Raw genomic sequence first — 18,536 nt, forward strand, 5'->3', positions numbered from 1 at the left:
CCTGCCCAGCAGGGTTGTTGGGCATGGCTTCCATTTAAGCACTTTTTTAAGATCTTAAGTGTAAACATGCATGAGCTGTTTTGTCTCATTGCTAAATATCTCTAGCAACCTGTTAGGTCCAATGGTACTGGAGTGCATTTCTTGGTTAAAACCTTTTAATACACGTCTGAGGGCCATGATAAAGTCATTAAATGTTTGAAAAACATCACGTCATCATGCATGGATGTGCATGGATGGGCGTGCACGGCGAACGTGCACATTGAATTAAGGGTCCCGTTTTGAGACAGTGTGAGAGGAGCTGAATACTGCATATATACGGTTGCTCTACCTTTTTCGTTTGTATTTGTACTGTATTATCGATCCCACGGTGGACTGCATGGTTCAGCTGAGGCTACACTAGTCGATCTACTTCAGCAGTGATTCACTACATGGTCAATATCAATAGTGTCTCGTATCTCATTTAGAACATTCATGCTTCCCACTGCTTCTTCCGCTGAATGTTCTGTCCTTTGTAGCATGTGCAACACTCCCTTCTGCTCCACTAACGGACACTCCGACACCTCTTGCACATGTAGCCCCGATGGACATTGCTTCTTGCTCCCTGTTTATGTAGAAACAGTTCACTGTAAGCCTAAGCATATTGTAGTTGTTGGACAGAAGCCTTTTTATCCCAATATATGTTTCATAAAATGAACATGCACCCTACTTGATCATACTATGCTTCACACAAAAAGTCTTGCTACTTTTGCTATTTCGGCATTTCGGATGAGAGCACCGGTTCTCGAGAACGCAGAAATCAGTCTTAGTGCAATTCTGGACAGCCTGCTATATGAACAGTAAAGTAATTCATCCTGAGTATGTCTATGATTGATTGATTCTTTAGGTCTATGGACTTACAGGACACTTTTTACAGTTTGCATAAACAATGACAATAAATGACAATAAACCGACATGATATAGTTCGCAAACAATGATCAAGTGAATACTAAACTAACTAAACTAGTAAACTACTACTACTACTAAACTAACCCAGGATTAGGCAGATTACATAATATACAACATAAAATAAAATACCATAAAATAAAATGACATTGCATCTACATTGCAGTAAACCCGTGCAGCTGCATGTCTCCACTCACTGACAGCGCAGTGTTCTGTTATTTAGGACTAGAGCATGATGATGCCAGATGTTCTGTAGGTCTGTGGGACAGTGGGAGGCCAGACACAGCTGCACGCCTCATTGTCAATTAAGGTTAAATCCAGCGGATGCCTATAGTGTCAATGGTTGGTTGTTTTTCATTTGGTACTGTGTATTAATAGCAGGCTGTTGGAGCATAATGTAATACGAAAATGTGGATTAGTGAAATAATATTTTATTTTTCAGACAGAAGTGAGAGATTGAAGTGTGTACGTGTGCATGTGCGTGTGCGTGTGCGCGTGCGCGTGTGCGTGTGCGAGATTGTAGATTCAATGTTGTCATGGATTTCCTAGCTTCATAGGCTTGTTTGACAGACAGCACTGTCATCAGTCATCATGTTCATGTGTGTTTTCAGATAGTTGAGCACTTAAACCCTCAATACTTGTACTTGGTCTTTTCTTTTTCCCCCTGGGGGTCCCGGACCCCCTGGACTAGGCTATAAAACTGTGGTAACTCTGACAGCGGAAACAAATGGCCCTGACAAGATTTAGCTGGCACACTGCCTGATTGATCACACCATGAATTAGCGCATGCATACTTTGATTACAGCAGGGACGGACCTACAGTAGGCCTGCAGATGCTTAACTGAAGATGGATGAAGACAGACATCCGCATGCTAGTATACTGTAGGTGCTAAACTGAAGGAACCGGAATTGGAACCACTAACAGAAGGCATTTAATCAAGATGACTTCACACTGTTTTGAGAAGATTTAATGTCCCATTACACCCAGAGAACACATTTACCAAGCAGATGGAAACGCACAGCAGGGGCAGCTCTCGCTTTTTATGTCCTATTCAGAAGCTACCATCTTCTCTAGATCAGTGGTTTTCAAATCTTTTCATATCAAGGTCCATTATTTATTCAGCACTTGAGTCATGGGTCACCATTTGATGAGGTTTAGCCTCTCAGACCCAAAACGTATACGATAAGATATTGTCCACAATTCCATGCTGTATTCATGTTGGTAATGGGAGAGCTATACTAGATAACAGGCAAACGTTGATGAAAATAACAATTCTTGCCATCAGAATGACATCAGGTTGGTCGTGCCATGTTCCTCCTGTCCTCTCCCAGGTGGTGATCCTGTACTTCCAGCCCAGTGTGTTCCGCTGTATCCTGCTCAGATGGGTCAGACTGCTGGGCTTTGCTACCGTCTATGGGACCGTTACACTCAAGTTGTACAGGTATAGACAAATATGCACACGCGCTCGCGCGCACGCGCGCACGCACGCACGCACACACACACACACACACACACACACACACACACACACACACACACACACACACACACACACACACACACACACACGGGCATGTACTGTATACTGTACACCAGTGGTTCTCAAAGTTTATCATGTCAAGGACCCCACAATGATATATGCATTTAGCCACGAAGCCCCCTTCTGAAAATGTTTATGCCAGGTATGCCAGAAGTGTAAATAAATATATTGTTTAACTTTGCATATACTGTTTAAATATCAGCTATTAATAATAAAAAAAAGGAAAATGAATAAATAAATAAAATATATAATTGTATCATCATATAATTGTAGTCGAGTAAAAGTACAATATTTGCCCCTGAGATGTACTGGAGTAGAAGTACAAGTATTGAAAATTGGAAATAATCCAGTAAAGTAAAAAGAAACACCTAAAAAGTGTACCTACTTGAGTAAATGTATACTTTTTACTTTCCAAAAATACATCTTCCCTGGCGTGTGGAAACCTCATTATGTCCAAAGTGTATACAGGAGACAGTTTAAGTACTTTTAAGACCTATTAAATACCTGTAAATGTGTTTTTTTCCCCCATAAAAACATAAGCCAATTACTGTGTCAAACCAACATAATCAACAAACAAACAAAGAAAACGGCCTGAAAAGGTTGATCATCATGCCACCTCTTCCATATTGACGCAAGCCCCCAGAGCGGCTGGCTAGCGTTGACCGTCTGGTCAAAGCTGGTACTGCAGGCATTTAGCACGAGTAAACCCTATTCATTTCAATGAAAGTAGCTTGAAGCACCCGGAAGAACGCTCTTCTGCATTTGACCACCAAATTTTGAAATCAAAACGCCACTGAGCAACTTCCATTGAAATGGAAGCTGTCGTATACCTGGTCCGCCCTCTATCCTTTCTAACTTACCGACCATACATGCGCACGCAGGGTGCTGAAGGTGTTCCTGTCACGCTCGGCCCAGAGGATCCCGTACATGACCAGCTGGCACGTGCTGCGCCTGCTGGCCATCATCCTGCTGATCGTGGTGTGGTTCCTGGTGGCCTGGACCTCCGCCGTCTGCCAGAGCCCCGACCGCAAGCTGGCCCTCATCCATGTGGGCTACACCCCCGACGGGCTGCAGTTCAGCATGTGTCTGCTGGACCGCTGGGACTACATGATGGGCGTCGGTAAGGACCACATTTCACTTAGAGAGGTGTACCGATACCAGTGTAAAATCCTTCCCCGTACCAGTGGTGGAAAAAATAATCAATTTTTTTACTTAATTAAGTAAAAGTAGAAATGCTGCTTCTGTTACAAATAAAAGTCAGGAATTCTAAACGCACTTGAGTAAAAGTACTAAGGTATTGGCGTCAAAAAGTGCCATTAAGTGTACTTAAAGTGCCAAAAGTAGAAAGTACTGTCTTGCAGCCATACTACCAGTACCAAAAAGAGGTGAATGAGAGCGAGTTGGGCAGACGAAGGAGAACACTTTATATTTGGCAGCACTCTCCTCTCTCCACTGGTAATGTAGCTCACTCGGACACTCTCCTGGGTTAGGATATTCAAAGGGAAACCAGAAACTTTGAGCATCTCAAACACATCTCATTGCTATCCATGTTCAGAGGACTCTGAACATGGAACTGTTGCAGCGAGGCCACGCGTAAAAATATCACAATATGTCAGGTTGCTTTGATGGATGTTCCCCACGTTCCTTTACACAAAGCTAACAAATGTTATTTCCCTGTGTGCGCGGCGGCGTATAATGCATGCCGCTGATGCTATCGCGAGGAGCGCATGCAGCTCAATCAAACCGTGGCAGCCCCTATACGTTCACGCAGACAAGCACCATGAATGTCAAAATAATTGTGACAAATCTTTTGTGGCGAAACACAGGTGTTTATCGCTGTCAGGCTGGGCTGGCCCAGGAGACATTATAAGCCCGAGCTGCCATGAGGGGATTTATGAAGCCTTATTGAAGCTGCCTCTGATCAATGTTCAAAATGGCATCCACAGAATGTCTGTCCAGCTACATCACAGGTTTAATGGCTTTTGTTGAATGTTATTTTTCCTGTGTGCCGATGCCATGTATGTTGGGGTGGTTTTTAAACGTTATATGGCCAAGGCATATATCAATAGGCAAAATGTCAAGGCATGCCTGCCCTAGCAGGAAAGAATAGCGGATCTACAAGCTAACAACCCGAGTTGTGAGCTTTTTTAGGGTTTTAGATTCAGAATTTTCCTCTGTGTTGGGAAATGACTGCATAGTGTGCACTGTGCACACAAATTATGGATATTTTTTGTACAGTTGTATTAGGCAATAGGCATACAGTTGTGTGGCTGACTGTCATAAAATCTCATGTCACACACTGATAAAGTGCATAATCTAATCTTTATGAATTGTACACACAGGACCACAATGGAAACAAGCCATGCAGGGCTTCATATCATACTTCTTATCATATCATACTTTTAATCTACTACAACACTTTATTTACTTTGTAGATTTTGATTATTGTTACAAAACATTAACCACTTCATTTCGGCAATTTGAACATTTGTCGATCTACAAACTCACAATGCTAGATTTGATCAAACATCTCCTTTTTTTGAGGGGCGCTAGCCCCGCCTAGTATGTCCAGCTTTGAGGGTTTGTGTAAACACAAACATTGTCCTAACACAACATTTAATGCCATTGCCAATGAATGGCCAGTTTTGAGGCCGGAATGAGATGATGTATGATGATGTATGATGATAAGAGCGACCCTCACAACAACAATGCTTCATTTGCTTGAAGTGGGGCATATCGTAACACACTTACCAAACTGGCAACCCCCCAAAATGCCATGTTATGCCTATAAAAACAACATATATCACAGATATCACAAAAGAAATACATTAAAGCATAACAACCACGGTTAGTGCATTCACTCTAGATTACATTAACTGGTATATTGACATAAACAGAATTACAATTTACCATATATACAAAAAGTCCTTCAGTCTTTTCTTAAAATGCCTTTTACCCTTAATTTCTGTGATGCATACTGGTAGAGAGTTCCAGAAAGTCATTGCCCTGTACATGACTGTATTCTTCATTGCATCAGTTCTTGGCTTAGGCACTGTAAATCGATCCATTGCAACATGTCTGGTATTATGTATATGTCTATCGCTGGTATAATGAATATTTTTATATAGGCATTTTGGTTTTTTATTTGAACAAATGTTCCTAAAAAATCCAGCCAGACTAGCAGCTAATCTCTACTCCACCAACAGCCATGACAGCGTCTGATGATTTAAGGGAAGTTGTATTTATACAACGTAGTTTCGGGAGAAGAGACCTCCTTCCGCTTGACCTTAACCACTCCTCCCTCATTATCAACAACTCCTCCCTCCTCATCAACACACCTGCCTTTCATTATCACCCAGCCAATCCCTGGTGTAATCACCACAGCATAAATACACCTGCGATCTCTCAACCAAGTTGTTTTTTCTGCTCCACGACAGACCAAACATGGGTTGTGAGTACTGCACTTGTAGATCGGCTATTTTCACTACTCTTCAAAATCGCCATCCTCCTCCACCCCAACCTCCTCCTTCCGCCTCGATTCTCTAGGAATCCAGGGGGGGCAGTGACGGAGCAGAGACGACCAGCCGCTCATTCCGAGTATAGAGCAAAGATGACCGTCAGCTCCAGAGACTACGCCCCCACCCTGAGTCTCGCCCTACCTTGGGTTCCTCACTCCACTCCACTCCACTCCATGCATTCATCTCATTCTGTTTCAATAAACTGTTAATCTTGAGCGAAGGTGTGGTCTCTTACTAAGTGAACAGTGTACTTATGTACTAGATCTAGTATTGCAGTTCAGGGCAAGGCGAGCTGCCTTATTCTGGGCTATTTGTAATTTACGCAGGTCCTTTTTAGCTGCATTGGACCACACAACTGGACAATAGTCAAGGTGGGATATCACTAGTGCCTGGATGACCTGGACAGCAGATGTTGGAGTTAAAAACTCAGCACATCTCCTAATCATGGACAAACCCCCTCCCATTTTCTTAGTTATGTTTTGAATATGAGTAGACCATGTTAGATGACTGTCTAATGTAACCCCAAGTAGTTTTGTTTCATCTACCTGCTCAACTGCTAGATCGCTCAGTTTCAGATTCAATTTGGGTTTTGACTTGAGCATACTGTATGCTGTGATCCAAATACAATGGATTTGGTCTTTGAGATGTTCAGGACCATCCTATTGTTCACCACCCACTCTGATATGTTCTGTAGTTCCTTGTTAAGAGCTACAGACAGATCTTCCACATTAGTGGCAGACACATACAAAGTAGTGTCGTCAGAATACATGGCTATATTGGCCCTGTCTAAGACCAGTGGCATGTCATTTGTAAATATAGTGAACAACAAAGGACCTAAGCAACTTCCTTGTGGAATTCCATAGTGAATATGTTTAGTGTCTGAGAGACTCCCATTATAGTATACTCTCTGTGATCTGCTGGATAAATAGCTTTTTATCCACCTTAGTGCAGATAAGGTAAAACCATAACATGAAAGTTTGTCAAGCAATAGATTGTGATCAATAATGTCGAACGCGGCACTAAAATCTAACAGTACAGACCCCACTAGTGTCTTAGAATCCACATTCATTAGACAGTCATCTATTAACTGTGTCAGTGCTGTACATGTAGAAAGCCCATCTCTATAGGCGTGTTGAAAGTCAGTATTCAATACATTCTCAGAGAAATATGATTGAATTTGGTTAAATACATATCTTTCCATTAATTTAGCAAGAACTGGCAGAATGCTAATAGGGCGGCTGTTAACTCCTGTGATGTTTTTGGACCAGTGGTCCGGGGACCAATGGTCATTGAGGGGGTTCCGGGTGGTAACCACATGGACCCTTATTAGATCAAAGTGTTGGTAGTGTATAACATCATCAAACCCATTTGGTTTCATTTCATGCTCATAAGAGTACAATTATTGTTAAACATCTGCATTACCGAATTTACAAGAAGTCTACACTACAAGTAGAGATAAGAATGTAGAGAATTGCCTGTCATCTCTCCTATGGTATACCACATTAATGCAGCATGGAAACAAAAATCTCATCCAACGACATCATAATATTCAAAGTTTTGGATCTGCGAGGCTAAATCTCATCAATTGTTGGTCTGTGGCTCAAACGCCTGAATAAATAATGGACCTTGATTTGAAACAGGTTGATAGTATGCTGGAAGTGGTTAACCCTTAGCTTGCCTCTCTCTTGCCTCACCGTCCCGTAGCGGAGTTCCTGTTCCTTCTGTGGACGGTATACCTCTGCTACGCCGTGAGGACCGTCCCGTCCGTCTTCCACGAGCCTCGCTACCTGACCATCGCTGTCCACAATGAGCTCATCCTGTCGGCCATCTTCTACGTCCTCAGGTAAGTAGTCTCGAGTAGTAAGACAACTATTCCTCCGAATCTCCGAATTCTATAGTATAGAGGGTATGTATGCGTGTGTCATCGTCATCAAACCAGGAAGTTATGCGGGAACGCCTATGAGTGCCAAAAAACTACTTTCTGGCCTTGACAGCCCATACATCCAAACAGGAAAGTCCAATATGATTGCATTAAGCGACGTTAAACTCACTTTGCCTCTATATAGAGTCTGGAACTACACCTCCCGAAATCCGAGTAAGGAAGCTGCCATTTCCGTTCACGAAAATATATTTTAAAATATCTTTAAATGTATTTTTTTATTTCCTTTCCTGCTAAGCAGCAAGCTATTATGCTTATATGGTTTCTATTTATATTGGATAAAATGTGCGCGACTGTAAAGACGAAACGGAAGTGTGCAAGCTGAACACGCTGAAGTGTATTTTACTCATGGGGTCCACATGAATGCATAGGGGTTCTTAACCCATTAACTGGTTCAGTCCCCCCGACGTGCCCACACGTCATAAGCAAACCAACCGACGCGTTGCTAGCGCATCTTCAATGATATCAAACGAGAGAAGAATATTGGACTCCAAGTTGGATTCCAAGGCCACCATACTACACTCCTGTTGTAGATCTGCTATTTTTGAAAAATCGTGAAAGTGTGTGCAATTCTTGGAATATATATATTTCACAGCAAATGTTTTTAACTCATAACTTTGCTTCTGTGGGATCCCTAGGACAACATATTTTCAGATGGGGGACGGCGGCCAATTTCATATAATTTTTATATCAATACTGTAGGTTTTTCAGAAAACTGTCAAAGATTTAGAAGACATTTGTAGAATCTCAGGTCTAAATGGGTTGACATGAAACAGATTGAGAAGCACTCATGTAAGGCCCTCGATCAGCCTCAGGTGTACAGCACAAAACGCTAACTATAGCACCATGCAGACTACAAATGAGCTGTTTGAGCTGACACCGCTAAAGACACTCCCAGCTGGAGTCCTTCTAATTGAGAGCTGTGCTCCACCACATTATTCACTAATTACCCACGTCACAATGATTGATGTTTTTTAGTTTTTTTCTTCTCCTTCACAGAGAAGATTGGAGAAGATATTACTGTCAGTAACCAAATAAATTGGTTGTAGCTGAGGTATTTACAGAGAGAGAGGTATTACCAGACATAGAGAGTGTCTTGGGAGGGTTAGGCGTCAGATTTTCAACCGGTTTTCATTTTGCAATGTGTGTCTATTGTGCCAAAGTCTCTTAATGGGGCTTTTCGCGAGCCGTGGTGTGTAAGCCCCAGTGCCTGTAGCAAGCAGCCAGCCCAGAGCCCTTATGTACAGTAAATTGGAGCGCTTGTCTAGCATCGCCAGTTGTTACTGAGGGGTTGCAGCGTGGGACTCACACGGCTGCAGCTTGTTAGAGGCATCCTTCCAGCATCCACTCCTGTTACTCACACAACCTGCTACATAATCCCACAGTGACCAGTTAAAGCCCAGACTTCCCTTGATCGCAGCGTGGGTAATGGGTACAGTCTGGCCCGGGGTGAGAGGGAATGTGGATGGGAAATTAATAATAACACAAGACGGGGGTGCTGCAATAATGGCATTGACGCCTCCAAAGTGGATCTCTGATATAATGTTTAGGACAGGATCAGTGTGGAACTCCATATTTGGGCAAGACTGATCGATCTGTGGATTGGTGGGAAATAGGTGGATTTCTGAGATTATGAATTCACAAATTCACATGCAAAAATAATAATCATATGTTAAAAAATATTCTTTATTTCCTTGGCATACTGGCAGCGTGAATAATGAATGTATAGCACTGGTCGGTTCGAATAGGTTGCGAGAATGGACGGACGGTCTTGACCAAATATGGAATTCCACAATGTCACGTCAGAGATTCACAGGGAAACCCACAGCGTTATTAGACCCCTGTTGTCATGTCTTCCAGACATTTCCTCCATACCTATATTCAGCCATTTGCCAACTTATGTAATGAGGCTGCCGTGTGACATTTACTGTAGGCCTACTGGAATCTGATGCCATCGTTCTCTAGTGAGAGGAGTCTTTGGCAATGGCTGTGAGTACAAGCCTTGTGTGAATTGGTTACAATATTGTTTTAAAATGAAACATTATTTTCAATTCCAATCAACCTGTAACCTAGTGAGGGAGTGACCAGAGTCTAGAACCATACTTGAATAGACTCCCATTGTAAGAATTTAATGTGGAAGTTCTCCTTCTATCTCAATGAGGAATTCCAATGTTTGGAACTACATTCAATAACACCACACTTTGCGGCAAGATCAAAGCGTGACACAACTCTCTCTCTCTCTCTCTCTCTCTCTCTCTCTCTCTCTGGGTCTGGGAATGACAAAAAGAACAAGAGAATAAGCCTATACTGATTGGTCAGATGCAGTACTTTCTCTGGGAACGATTCAATATCTACTGTAAAGCCAAATGAAGCTGATGTTTTCAGATAACTCGAGGGAGTTACTCTCTCCACACAGCGGCTGGTTATGTATGTGATATCACCTGGCATTTGTTGTTGCACTCAGCATCCAAGCCTTTGGCGTGGGCTCTCGCAGCCTGCACATGGTTGGATAACCTCTGGTAATAATGACCAAAAGCCACAATAATAATCAATATTAAAAAAATAAATGCATTAGGGACTCTGTATCTATCAGATTCAAAGTGTTCACTTGGCGTTTCAGTGAATCAAAGGTTTCAGAACACTCTGTGTAAGCAGAATGATTAATGATCCTGCATAACATTATTCCTATCACACCCAAACAGGGAATGACATTTGGCATGCAGCAAATAATTGGATGAATATAGCAGCACAATGCGCTGGGCCTATTAGTTGTTGCATTGTTTGGATTGTAATATAATTCATTGCTCCCCTCACCAGTGGTGGAAAGTAACTAAGTACATTTACTTACTGTGCTTTAGTACACTTTTGAGGCAGTTTTACTTTACTGTCAATACTTTTACTTCTACTCCATTACATTTCGGAGTCAAATATTGTACTTTTACTCAACAACAATTATTTGATAACATTAGTTGCTAGTTACTTTGATAACTTATAATTACAAAACGTGCACTTTGGCTATTGAAAAGTAGCCAGCTATTTTCAAAAGACTTTTACGAATTTTGAAAATTAGTATTTTTACTTTTGGTACTATGAGTACATTTTGAATACCAAATCATAACAGAGTATTTTTACATTGTGGTATTGATACTTTTAAAATGTGAGTGCTTCTTCCATCACCGCAAGTAATTGGATAAACCTATGCTAGCAGCACACTGCGCTGCACTGTGCCCATTGGTTTTGCATTATTTTGAATGTAATATAATGCATTGCTCCCTCTTTTCTGTCTCTGTCTCTCTAAGGTTCACCCTGGCTCCCGAGCTCCACCCAGACTGGATGCTGTTACTGTTTTTCGCTCACACACACCTAACCATAACAGTCACCCTGGGACTACTTCTGGTCCCCAAGGTACACTACGAAGCCCAGATTCATTGCTCACTCTACGTTGACCTGTCTAGGGAATATGGGAAGTGTGGAAAGCTTATTTTTAGACCGCTATTACAGCATTGTCCAGGAAGGACATTTTAGACTTTTGATGTACTCAGTCATTAGTAATTATGCAAAAGAAAAGTCTTATATTAGCACAGATACTTTAACTTTTGGACCAATATTTACGTGTTGAACACTGAGGATATTACTGTGTCTGATGATAATATTTTGAGCTCAGTGTTGTTTGCTGAAATTACAGTTTCTGCAACCTTAAAGTTGCAGAAACTGTTTGGTAGAGAAATCTGTTTGGTAGAGTATGTTAAGCAGGGGATAATTGTCCCCATGCCGGTCGTTGTTGAGAAATAACGTCATTAGGCGAACGCCTTTCTCTTCTCGCCCCCCGAGCAAATAGTGAAATTTACAATTGAGAGTTTGTAAATGCACTATTTTTGCTATTTTAGAAAAGCCGCTATGGTAATTTATGTTTGACACCCTCTATTCCTTTCTGCAATTACGCCTCTGTTCTTTTTTTTTGCTCTCTCAGTTCTTGTTTTCCGGCACACACATGCGAGACGACATCGCTTCCGAGGCTTACGAGGATGAGCTGGACATGGGCCGCTCCGGCTCCTACCTGAACAGCAGCATCACCTCAGCATGGAGCGAGCACAGCCTCGACCCTGAGGACATCCGGGTACGTTGTCCTCTCAATCCTTCCCATGTTCCATTGTATAAGCCAGTGGTTCTCAACCTGTTCAGGCGTCGACCCCACAAAATAATCATTAATTGAACACGCCGCCCCCCAACCCCCACCCCACACACACGCACGCATGCACGCATGCACGCATGCACGCACGCACGCACGCACGCAAACGCACACGCACACGCACACGCACACGCACACGCACACACACACCCGACACAGATTGGGAACTACTGGCACGTATAACCTGGTCAAACCACTGTTTTGAATCCCTGTCAGCTGTGGCAAATATACTGAGCCATGGCAGTCTTTTTATTGCAGACGCCAGACGAAATGGGCCATCACAGTTCTGTTAATGGCTGTGGCGTAAGATCTGACAGTCTTTGGGAAAAACGTACCAATGTGAGCAGAGGTTTCTGTTTTGTCTGTTAGAGCTGAATAAGTCTCTCTCACCAAACAATTTGAGCACCAGATATCAAAGTTGATCATCTAATATCCTGCTCTTTCGAGAGCTGTCACTGTTATCGGATGGACACAGAGATCGACAGCAGTACAATAAATTCAGGACCAAAGCTTTAGAGACTCTTTCAGACATAACGTTAAAACACACACTGTTTGTTTATTTAATGCCACTGTTTGTTTATTTTAAAAGACCATCCTGTCTTTTACATTATATCACCAAGCATGTGATACACCATGGTGCTTTGTTAAACAGCTGTGTGTAGTTGCGTGTTATTATGGTATACAACTGCATGTTTTCTGTCATATAGAACATCTGCTTTTTATGTAACTCCATTTTGTTTGGACACCACAATTATTCACGTTTAAAATGAAAATGTGAATGAAGCTTCAATTTCCAGGTCAATAATAGTTTGCTGTGGTGTTTTTATTTTATTTTATTATTATTTTTTCTATAGGAGGAATTGAAGAAGCTCTATTCCCAGTTGGAGATATACAAGCGGAAGAAGATGCTTGCCAACAACCCTCATCTTCAGAAGAAGCGGAGCTCCAAGAAGGGTCTGGGTCGGTCTCTGATGAGGCGCATCACCGAGCTCCCCGAGTCGGTGCATCGGCAGTGCAGCCGTGAAGACAAGGAAACCGAGCACGGCAGCAACCGTAACAGCATGTGTGTGCTGAGGAAGAACCCCTTCGACCCCTCCAACAACCCGGGAAAGCCTGTTAAAGACGAGCCACTGAAGAACAATGTATTTTCCCTGAAGAAGTCTCACAGTAGCTACGACCACGTCCGGGGTCAGAGTGAGGACTCCAATGGCTCTGCGACGTATAAGACAGAGGAGAACACAGCTGAAGCGTCTCTCCTTGATGCACTGATGGGCAAGAAACTTGTCAAGAAGACTAACGAGAAGACGGACGCGACCAGCGAATCGACCGAGTCGGTTCCTTTGGTCTGCAAGTCGGCCAGCGCTCATAACCTCACTGCGGACAAGAAGCCGATACACCCGAGAACCTCAATGCTGCAGAAGTCCATGAGCGTCATCGCCAGTGCTAAAGAGAAGACACTGGGCTTAACGGGAAAAGCACAGGGTGCAGAGGACAACAACAAGAGGAGTCAGACAAACAGCAAAGATACCCGACCCGGCATGGAGCCGGAGGACGAATGCCCGCCCAAGATGATCATCAGCCAGTCGGTCGAGTACAAACAGACGGCAGCAAAAGGTGGGATCATGAAACAGCAGGTGAGTGGAAGCCAGCCGTCGATCTGCTCCGACACCATCAAGGGAAAGGACACCTATGATCTCTCGGAAGTGTGTCCCTGGGAGGTGGAGGACCTCCCGACTCCGTCTGAAAACAGGGTCCAGAAACATGTGTCCATAGCGCCGAAGGAAACCACGATGGTTCATGGAAATGTCACCAAGGGAACAAAACCTCAGCAGCAGAAGCAGAATGTACCCGATCATCATTCTAAAGAACTCCAGAGGACACTAGAGGTGTGTCCATGGGAAGACACCAATGAGAGTCAAGCCAGTCAAGTAGGAGGTTTGAAGACTCAGCCTTGTGTTCAGGTTAACCAAAATACCAAAACTGCCCAGTCCGATCCTGCAAGCTTCACAAGCCGACAGGTTGATGTCTGCCCATGGGACTTTGAAGAGCCCACGTCAAAGACAGCTGAATTTACCCCTTCATCAGATGCCACAAAGATGAGAAAAGGCATCAGTCCTGTGGGTGGGAAAGGGAGAAGTGCTGCAACAGAACCCTCCCTTACAGGAGTCGCAATCCAGGCAGCAGTTTCAAAGGCTGACGTGTGTCCCTGGGATTGCGACACCACAGCTCCTCCTCCACACGCCGAGAGAACACCCGGTCCTTCTCAGGGTTCCAAAACCAAGGAATCTCCTTCCAAAAAGAAGTGCACAACACCTTCCTCGAGAACAGTCGAGAAGGACAAGCCTAAAGATGCCGATGAGGAAAGAAGCAGAATGAAAGCCAAGGACAAGAATAGATCTTCTGAGAAACATATGAGCCAGCAGAAAATGGCCCAGGTGTGCCCATGGGACGTAGAGGATCAGGAGATGTCATCAGTGGATAAGAGGAAAAGTCTAAATTTTGAAGCGGCCAAAGTACAGCCGGCTGAGGTGTGTCCGTGGGATTTTGACGGTACAGCAGACAAACAAGCCGCAGACAAAAGTGCTTCAGGAGCAAAACAGAGCAATCAGAATCCCAAAGGGCCGGTGGTAGTTGAGACAAGAAGACCAGATGTTTGTCCCTGGGACTTTGATGATGGCACACAAGGCAAAAAGGCATGACACTTCTTCTTGTATACCTTTTTCCACTTTAAAATCCTCAAATATTGACATTATTATTAGGGTGACTTGGAAGAAAATTAGAAAAGATGATAAATTTCCACAAGTTGCCTTCCTTTCTGATTTTTTGTTTAAACATTGTTGTTAAACTTACAAAAACAAGATCACAGATTCATGATAAGCATTCCAGATTATTACAGATTATTCCTAAAGGTAAAAAAAAAAAACCCTAGCCTATAATTATGCAAGTTTTGATTAACCTTTTCACTTAATGTGCATTGTTACAAATCCTCATTCTGTGTTCAATCAACAGTTTATAATTCTTAGGTTAATTGTCTGAGGTAAAATCAACATCAACTCATCATTAAATACGGAAAACATGTATGGTAAATGGAAAAGAAAAGCATTGATATGTATATGACATTGCAAAATTAATTTATGACAGATAAAAAGCCAAAGAGTAAGTGACCATCTTCAAAGAATGATGATCCATGTTGGGATAATAAACTACATTTTGTAACTGTGTCAAGCCAATGCACCGATTACGAGGGACCCGGTCTAATAGCACTTTAGAAAACTCAATGTAAAAAGTACAGCGGATAGGTTGTGTTTCTTTAGCTAGATTTAATATTGTACATCAACATGTCCACTTACTTTCTTAACCTCATCGCTTGATATCAGAAAAGGATATCGCACATCAAATTAACATTGTGAATTGCTGAGATTATTTCGGTTGTAGCTTTTGTTCGTAGTTCTCAGCTCCATGCGGTCTAATTAATGCTTCCAAGTCTATTACTGTATGTGCCTATACCTAACTAGAATTGTCTCTTCTCAGTCTTACTTGTATGTCGTCTCGGGTGAAGCAAGCAGCATCTTTCGTCAACTTTGTGAAGGCGAGCTTAGCTATATATACACGGCAGCATGCACAGAAAGAAGTAACGTGTGTGGTGGTTGGGTTCTACCAAGTTTTTTAAAACTAAAACATTATATTGCTGACAAATTCTTTGGAATGCTTTGTTTTGTATTTTACTTCCTAAATGACAGCAGCCCATACTTTTTATTTTTTATTTCAATAGCTCATTCTTTATGGAAAATACAATGTGTGCACTACAATGTGAGTGTCAGAGCTGAATTGTCCCATATAGGCCTACTGTATAGTGTAAAAGGTAATGCTAGCTTTTAGCACAAGCTAGTGGGCCAGCCACTTGCATACATGGATCTAGCATGGCAATAACTTTCTTTTTAGGTTTTCATGTGTAGCAGGGGATGCATTAGGGGGATGATATTGAGTACAAATATGGTCTATTAAAGCTGATGCAAATTGTTGCTTGCATCTTTCAGTGGGATTAACCACTTAAACCCTATTATGGTTGACCAGAGGTCCTCAGGGCTCTACACTAGTGTCTTGTCTGTTATCTGCTCTACATTAAATATCTTCGCAAGAAAATAGCCAATCTACGACACATTGTGAGCTTGTAGATATGCCATTTCCTCTGGGGTTGCTGCGGTTTAAGTGGTTGAAGCGTCACTCTTCTGAGTCTTCTCAGTGTATCGCTCTATGTAAAGTACATTTTGTAATAGTCTACATTTCACATGACATTTACAACTCAGTGACAGATAGTTTTAAGGTGGATTTTTTCATAATTTATTTTGATAAAAAAAATTGACCACACTTTTGGGGGAAGGTTTTGCAACTAGAATGTTTAATTGTCTCCACCAGGCCGAAGGCATGTGGGGAGAGTATGTTTTGCACTCCGTCCGTCCGTGTGTCCGTCCGTCCGTGTGTCCGTGAGCAGCTAATCTCGGCCACCGTTAACCCGCTCGATGCCACATTTTGCACACACACTCCCTGGATGCCAACGATGAACCTCTGCCCCAAACTTTCCAGAACGGCCTGTTATAGCGCCACCAGGAGGCCGCTTTGTGCAAAACAAGTTTTTGCACAGTACACCTACAGATTTTGTCCAAACATCACGCAAATTGGTACACAGTCTCTCTAGAGCCATTCAACGAAACCGGTCTTTCAGATTTCTCAGACTCCATCCTGATTGGTTAAGATTGGCTTCCAAAGTTCACAGGAGTGCTCAGTTTCAAACAAAATGCTGCAAATCATGAACACATCGCGTGATTTCCGTGAAATTGTGCACCCACATTCCCACTAGGCCGAGGAGGAACAATTTCAACTCAGACTCAAGGTGGCGCTATAACTGGCCGAAAAGTGTTTTACCTCTAACTGCACGGATCTGTGGATAACTTTGTATGCCAACTCCCTAGAGGCCAAGGAAAAACCTTTGCCTGGAATTTTTCACATCTGCTCTTTATAGCGCCACCAGGAGGCCGACATATGTAAAACACATTTTCTATTATTACTCCTTCAGATTTTATCCAAATTTCACGCAAATTGGTATACACTATCTCCATAGTCATGTGATCAACACGGAGCGCCACCATTTCCCATCTTCCATCCTGATTGGCTAAGATTGGCTTCCAAAGCTCACACGATTCGTCCATTTCGAAAAAAGGCCACAAATCACAAACACAGTGTGCAATTTCCGTTAAATTATACACGCACATTTTCACTAGGCCGAGGACGACATGCCACAATTTTTTCCTCAAAATCAGCCTCACGGTGGCGCTATAACAGGCCAATTCCTGTTTTTAGCTATAACTGCATCGATCTGTATACAACTTATGTATGCACACATGGAAAAACATTGTACCTGCATCCCTCCAACACGAACCTCCGGCCCAAATCTTCCTCAACAGCCTGTTATAGCGCCACCATGAGGCCACAACCTGACCTGCCCTGGTGGAGACCTGTGCCGATTGGCACTTTGTCTAGTTACATCTCCTTTTGTATAATTTCAACACAGATGAACAAAAAAAGAAAAAGTAATGTTATAAAAACAAATTTATGGCGTACAAAATTATTATTTGTGCACCTGTGAGTAAAAAAAGATCAATGTTCAGTAACTTGTATGATCTCTTTTGAGAAATAGATGGCATTTATTAGATCATTAGATGATTGTCACCTGGCTAGAACTGCTATCAAATATATCTATATAAATTATATATTCATAAGTCCTCCTGGTTCATTTTGAATTGAAATGAATATTCCTAGCATGGGTGTTGTTGGTGAATGATACATGTGATACTATGACATCATTTGACGTAAATACTGTATTTTTTCATTGAGACAAAGGAAGAAAGAAACAAAGAAAGATGAATAATGATGTGTGTAAGGTATTGCTAATGCTATCTGCTGGCATTTATTTAATTTAAAACAGCACTATGTAATTAGTGTCATTAACTTTCCTCTTCTACACCAGATTTGAACCACCGGCTTGCTCGCTCAGTGGATAAATTGAATCTTGACCATCAGGTCAAAGTTCGTGTCAGAACCTGTGTCAAATTCCAATGCCCAAAATCTCGGCCACTTGTTCACTCACACTCGGTCACTCCAGCATGAAATTGGTGACCTGTCAAAATACGTGACCACATCACATAATATGGAGGTTTTTAAATACCTGGCCTAAATACCACAATGTATTTAGGTACCTCAAGGTATTTACGCCAGGCTAATAAACAAACCACAGTGAATTATGTTCGGACATTGACGTTATGTGATGTCACAATTGTCACATATTTCAGCAGGTCACCAATTTCACCATAAGAACGCCATGCTGGAGTGACGAGTGTGAGTGAGCCTGA

General features: G+C 42.4%; 1 protein-coding gene across 1 annotated transcript in view; it reads left to right on the plus strand.

Moving 5' to 3' along the window:
• The window catches only part of gpr158a (G protein-coupled receptor 158a), a gene marked incomplete at its 5' end in the record, with an annotated part of 83,519 nt that extends 68,631 nt beyond the window's left edge, over window positions 1–14,888 (plus strand). Inside the window, 6 exons of the mRNA XM_083777751.1 lie at window positions 2,275–2,384; window positions 3,365–3,603; window positions 7,706–7,844; window positions 11,240–11,345; window positions 11,911–12,057; window positions 12,984–14,888. Coding sequence (XP_083633877.1) covers window positions 2,275–2,384; window positions 3,365–3,603; window positions 7,706–7,844; window positions 11,240–11,345; window positions 11,911–12,057; window positions 12,984–14,828 — 2,586 coding nt within the window. The 3' untranslated portion in view covers window positions 14,829–14,888. The remainder of the gene's footprint in view (window positions 1–2,274; window positions 2,385–3,364; window positions 3,604–7,705; window positions 7,845–11,239; window positions 11,346–11,910; window positions 12,058–12,983) is intronic.
• Window positions 14,889–18,536: the final 3,648 nt, after the last annotated feature.

This window comes from Protomyctophum parallelum, assembly GCF_964188405.1.
Source record: "Protomyctophum parallelum genome assembly, chromosome: 12".
NCBI classification, from domain to species: domain Eukaryota; kingdom Metazoa; phylum Chordata; class Actinopteri; order Myctophiformes; family Myctophidae; genus Protomyctophum; species Protomyctophum parallelum.